Below are 6,362 nucleotides of genomic sequence, written 5' to 3' on the forward strand. Positions count from 1 at the left end.
AGAAAGAAATTAGCTGGACAACTAAAAGTATATATATAAAAAATCAGCTGGGCATGGTGGTGCATGCCTGTAGTCCCAGCTACCTCCTGCTAAGGCAGGAGGATCGCTTGAGCCCAGGAGTGTGAGGTTGCTGTGAGCTAGGCTGACGCCACGGCACTCCAGCCCAGGCAACAGAGTGAGACTCTGTCTCACAAAAAAAAAGAAAATGGGTATATACTTGTCAGCTGATATATACATGCACACACTCATTCTGTGAGCAATAAAAAATTCTGGAAGCTTAGGCGTCCAAAATATAAATGTATGTTAAATACTGATTGCATGGAAGTTTACTCATGTATTTTTATTCGAATACATTCCTCCTCTTCCTCTTCCTCTTCCTCTTCTCCCTGTTCTCATCTGAATGAGTGTGAATGAACGCCTGTCTAGTTTTAGCAAAGACACCGTCTCGGTCTTTCCAGGTCACGGACATCCTGTGGAGTGACCCCATGGCGCAGGAGGGCTGCAAGGCCAACACCGTCCGAGGAGAAGGCTGTTATTTTGGGCCCGACGTGACAGAGCAGCTGCTACAGAAATACAACCTGCGGCTCCTAATCCGGTCGCACGAATGCAAGCCCGAAGGCTACGAGTTCTGCCACAGCCGCAGGGTGGGTGTCGCCAGAGCGGTCCGAAGGGCCCAGGCCTAGACAAGCAAAGGCTCTGTTTCTAGAAAACCAACTGTGCTTACATATGTTGCCACTTGCTCAAAGCAACTAGGTCCTTTACAATCATCTATCCTTGACTTTTAGAGCCTCTTTAAAACTCGAAATTTGATTAAGACCATTGCTCGCCAGTACCCTGGGAATAAGGGGCAGATTTTATGGGTGGGCATAGGAGGCCAGTGTCTCCCCAGCCACATCTCCATTCTTTCGGTCACATGGCTTGCTGTCACATGTCTCAGACAACCCTACAGGGTAATCAGATTTCTGCACTGTTACCAGGCAGGGATTTGGGAGCATAATTAATGTTCTGACTAATCTTGGGGCATCTCCAAATTTATTGCCTAGCTTAGTGCCCCTAGGATGGGATTCTGTATTCCCAGGAATACTAACTCCACAGGAGAAGAACAGGTTTCCATGCAAAAAAAGGTGTGAGACCAACTAACGTAAGAAAAGTTTGGGTAAATGGTTATGCTGTACGAGTTTCTTTATTGCAGGACTTCTGAGAACCTGTAATATCCTGTGTCCATGGCACATTTCCAGGAGGAGATACAGTGTCTAGCGCTTCCCAAGTCTTGACAAGGGAAACTTCTTCACGAAGCACCTCAGGAGGCACCGCTGTCCGTGGGAAAGTCTGCTTTAAGGCGCAGCATCAGCTTCCAGAATAGATTTGCCTGCCAGTTGTAGTGGCCATCCCGGTCTAGCAGAGCCAGCCTGCCTCTAAACTGAGCCAAATGAGGTGTTTTCTGTGACCCCTGCTATTTTCACTTGGGATAAAATTGTGAAGGAAACATGTTGTGGATGTCCTATCAGAGCTCATGTTTCTATGACTTGAGTCACAACTCCTGCCCTATTAGCGTTGATGGATGGATGGCAGGAAGGGAGGGAGGAAGGAAGGAAGGAAGGAAAAAAGACCCACAGATGCGTACAGAGTAATAGCAGCCCTTGAAGTTGGGGTGGGACGTACTGGATTGAGGATGAAGGCTTCTTCGGTGAATGTAAATACCTGTCTCTCTTCTGCTCTGGTTTAGGTATTAACCATCTTTTCCGCCTCCAACTACTATGCAGTCGGCAGTAACAGAGGGGCCTATGTCAAACTGGGGCCGGCCCTGACCCCACACATCGTGCAGTATCAAGCTAACAAGGCGACCTACACGCTAACCATGAGGCAAAGGCAAGACTTTTCAATGAGTGCTTTTCAGAAAAAATTATTGTGTTCGTAGAACCTTTGAAGTGTCCAATGTCATTACATTTATCCAAATTCTAAGTGAGAATTCAGACAATAGCTATGTCAGCATTACGGGCTAGAATAGACACTATAGCAGGGCCTCTTCTCCTCCATATACTTTTCCTATATCTACCTACCCATCATGAAGGGGAGAAACAAATTTGTTTTCTGCAGAAATTATTTCCAATGGATGTATCCTGGGTAAAGTCCGTATCCCAGGCCACAAAGTCTTTCTGGGGTTACTCTTCCATTTTCTCTCAACCTTAAAGGGTCTGTGTCACCCCCATAAAACAGAGCCAGAGGTTCTTTCACTATCTGGAAGTTTGGCAGATGGATTTCAGTGCACCCATTGGTTAACAATGTCTCTTTCTTTCCAGAAAGAGGCCTGTAATATTAAATTGTGGCTGTTGAGATATTCTGAGTTCTAACCTTAGATGAGAGCTTACGACATACTAAGTGTCATAAAGAATTTATATATATTGCCCCACAATGCACTTATGAATTAGATATTGTTATTAATTTCATAGATGAGATCATTAAGAAACAAAAGTTAAATCAGCTGGCCTATGGTTGCCCCGCTAATAAGTAGCGAAGGTCGGCTTTGACCACGGCAGTCTTATTTCAGAACCCACACGTTTAACCGCCATGCAGTATTGCCTGCCACGGAGAGGGTGCCCTCAGAGTATATAAGTGCTAACAGATACAGTTTTGGCGCTACCAAACAACTGCTTTAATTATGTAGCCTAAATTAGAAATCAAAATAGATAAAGTTAGCATGAAACAAATGGATAGCACATTAATATTTAGCATTTTACCCTGTGTGAGTGCTGTAAAAGTGTATTATTTTAAATCGCTCTGAGTTATTAAACACAAGCTAGGCTCACTCGAACAGAAGGATCATGTAAAAATGTAAACTCACCAAGTGAGTCAAACATACTGTGCAACAAAGTCGTCTGCGGAGCTTTATAAAAAATCAGCCATCGGAACTTCACCCAGCCCCACCAAACTGGAATGGGCAGGCAGCGCTGGCATCTGGAGCACCTAAGTCCATAGGATTTAAGTATTGTCACACTACAAAAGGAGTCACGGTAGGAAATGCTATAGTGTGTTTTTTTTTTTTTTTTTGAGACAGAGTCTCACTCTGTTGCCCGGGCTAGAGTGCTGTGGCGTCAGCCTAGCTCACAGCAACCTCAAACTCCTGGGCTCAAGCGATCCTCCTGCCTCAGCCTCCTGAGTAGCTGGGACTACAGGCATGTGCCACCATGTCCGGCTAATTTTTTCTATATATTTTTAGTTGTCCGATTAATTTCTTTCTATTTTTAGTAGAGACGGGGTCTCGCTCTTGCTCAGGCTGGTCTCCAACTCCTGAGCTCAAACAATCTGCCCGCCTCGGGCTCCCAGAGTGCTAGGATTACAGGCGTGAGCCACCGCGCCCGGCCTATAGTGTGTTTTAATAAGATAATCAGAGAACATTCAGCTCTTTGAAATATTCGTTGATTGCATTAAATAAGCACCATGTCACCTAATTGACCCAGAAGCCACTTACTCAATGACTGCAACTATCTCGAGCACAGTGGAGAACCTAGAAATCAGGGCCACGATGGAGCAGCCGTAATATACGTCTCAGTGTCCATAAACTCAAGATAGCACGCTTTTCTTAGAGGAACCTTTCCTTTTTGTTTAATCCACTTCTCATGATAATGGCATAGCCAGCCTCGGGTCCAGCTGTCAACACGGACTCCTGGCCCCGCCCCTTGCTAGCTTGGTGACCTTGAGATAATTACCCTATGGCTCCATCATGGGCAGACGGATCGTGCCTCCTTCCATGGGCACTGAGGGATCCGTGAGATAATCTGTGCAGAGCTCTGCATTCAGTGAGGGCTTAATACACACCGCTCGACACAGAGATCCCGAGCCGTGTATATCCGATGGCTTCTGCGGGCCTCGCCATGGCCCATCTCTGCACAGCATTCCTGGCCACGGTTTACCAGAAAAAGGCTTAAATGCTTTGCCTTTAAGCAAAGCGTTTTTGCTTAAAGTGACTAGTGTTTTTTAAATGTTTTGGGGTCCTATACTTCTTTTAGCATCCAATAAAACAGCAAACTCCGGAAAAAGAACATATGCTCACATACCCATGAAATTTGGGATGAGTTTTAGGTGGTTCACAGGTTTTAAAGGTCTGTTACGCTAACTACCTTAAACTGCAATGAAGACTTTCACCAAACGTGATTAAAATGTTTTCTTAAAAAAAACTTTTAGCCATTGAGAAGATAGGTTATCTGGTTATTATTTATAGAATAGCTGGTTCTTCAATGAGACACTTCGAATAAAGTACATTTATCTTTTATCTCTTTTATATTCTTGTTTATTCAACTACAGATATTTATTGAGCACTTTGGGCCAAGTTCTGTGCCCAGCATTACTCTATTGGCCCAGTAAGAATGAGAAAATTAAATTAGTGTTATTCCATTATTCATAAGTCTTGCCTTATGGCTGTTTAACATAATAAATTATAAAGAAAGCATAATGATTATGAAAACAGATACCATCCGTTGAGTGCTTCCTGTGTGCCTGGCTTTCTTCTAAGTGATATAGTGAATTTTACTCATTTATTCTTCACAATAATTCCGTGAAGCAGAGGCAGACACAGTTTTATCCATATTTTACAGATAGGGAAACTGAGGCATAGGACAATGGCTAGATAACTCTGCCACGAAGGTGATCTTTTTCCAGAGCTTCCGCTCTGACCGCTGTCCTGCACTAGGAAGGACAGCAGCGGCCCCCAAGCTGATCTGATTTGTGCGTAACAGGGAAAGCGGGAGCTCTTCCCTCAAAAACTGAGCTCTCAGCAGGTTGAGACATTAAGAAAGAGAGAGAGAAAGGTAGTAAAACCCGTGACTTTTCTTCTATACTAACTTTTAATACGTTCCTTTCATCTCCTGTCCCAGGATTAGCAGAGTGGAGGAATCGGCTCTGAGAGCTCTACGGGAAAAGTTATTTGCTCATTCCTCAGAACTTCTTGGTGAATTTAAGAAGTACGATGCAGGTAAAACTGGTAAGAATCTTTTACTTGATTAATTAAAAGATTTGTAGAGAAAGGAAGCTGGCCAGAAAATCTCTCTCTCCAGCAAATAAACATTTAGTGCATGAATGATGACTACCAGTAGTCACTGGACTACTTCCTCCATTTTATTCCACTTAATGTCCATTTATTTCTCTTAAATTTTAAAATTCTAAGCTTTTAAAACAGAATATGAACGTGGCCAAATATAGATGGAGATGGTGAAGAAGAAATGGAGTCAGGGTAAGGGTGACAAGGCCAGAACTAAGCAAAAAACAATGAGTAGAGGAGTTGCAAGAGTGTAGCAGAAAGATCTAGGGCTTGACTTCCTGTTGCTCAGTGTGAGTTCAGCTGTTCCATGATCTATCATCTGAGTTAAAATTTTGTCTTTGCCCAACTCAATGAAATGTTTAATGGACATTTACTAAATAGAGCCCTATTTAAAATAGCAGTAACATTTATAAATTCTTAGCAATACCTTTTCATACACACATATTGTAGCCTTCCAAGAGTTTGAGCGAATAATATATTCTAAGGAGTTTAGGAGGTTTAATTAAAAAAAAAAAAAACCAATGCTGCATATGTATAATGTTTTCCGGTATTATTTACACAAGGCTTGTGTAGCTTCCAGTAGCGTTGCCAGATTTAATAAGTAAAAAATTCAGGATGCCTAATTAGGTTTGACTTATAGACAGACAGACAGACAGGCAACACATCATTTTTATGCAGTATTTGGCACATAATTAGACTTTGTTGTTTGCCTGAAATTCAATTTAACTGGGCATCCTCTATTTTATCTGGAAGTCTGGTTTCCAGCCAACTCTGCCATGGCCAAGAAAAATAGGACAGTGCCTACTACTATTATTTCTCTAGCCTACTGATGGTAAGAGGAATGTCAGGGTGCACCCCACTGGGCAGGAAACTAGACTTGCAGTGGACAAGTCGACAAGCCAGCTCTTTCCCGCAGGTTCGATCGCCCTGAGCGACTGGGCGGCCGCCGTGGAGTCCGTGCTGCGTCTCGGCCTGCCCTGGCGGATGCTGAGGCCGCAGCTGGTGAACAGCTCGGCAGATAACACGCTGGAGTACGGGTCCTGGCTGGAGGACCTGGCCAAGGCACAGCTGAGCCGCGAGGTAACGGTGCGATGATGGTGGACACGAGACGCTGGGAACTCTGAAGCCCCTCACAGAGAACTTGGAGTCAAACAACCAACCGCTGAGAACCCGTAGGGCAGGATGGGGGAGAAACAGGCACAGCTGCCTGTTGAGTTTCTGTGTGTCAGACTCTGTGTGTCAGACTCTGTGTTAAGTGATTTATACTCGTTGCCTCGGTTAGTCCTCAGACCACCCCAATAGGCAGGTTTGTCTGCACTGTTGCACC

At 44.1% G+C, this 6,362-nt stretch overlaps 1 protein-coding gene across 1 annotated transcript in view; it reads left to right on the plus strand.

Annotated features, from left to right (window-relative positions):
- Nucleotides 1-5,828, plus strand: part of PPEF2 (protein phosphatase, EF-hand calcium binding domain 2) — a 22,075-nt gene extending 16,247 nt beyond the window's left edge. The window contains exons 11-14 of the mRNA XM_012650977.1: nucleotides 459-644; nucleotides 1,727-1,869; nucleotides 4,872-4,978; nucleotides 5,788-5,828. Coding sequence (XP_012506431.1) covers nucleotides 459-644; nucleotides 1,727-1,869; nucleotides 4,872-4,978; nucleotides 5,788-5,828 — 477 coding nt within the window. The remainder of the gene's footprint in view (nucleotides 1-458; nucleotides 645-1,726; nucleotides 1,870-4,871; nucleotides 4,979-5,787) is intronic.
- The last annotated feature ends 534 nt before the right edge of the window (nucleotides 5,829-6,362 follow it).

Source organism: Propithecus coquereli, unplaced genomic scaffold (assembly GCF_000956105.1).
Source record: "Propithecus coquereli isolate 6110/MARCELLA unplaced genomic scaffold, Pcoq_1.0 Scaffold343, whole genome shotgun sequence".
Taxonomy (NCBI): Eukaryota; Metazoa; Chordata; class Mammalia; order Primates; family Indriidae; genus Propithecus; species Propithecus coquereli.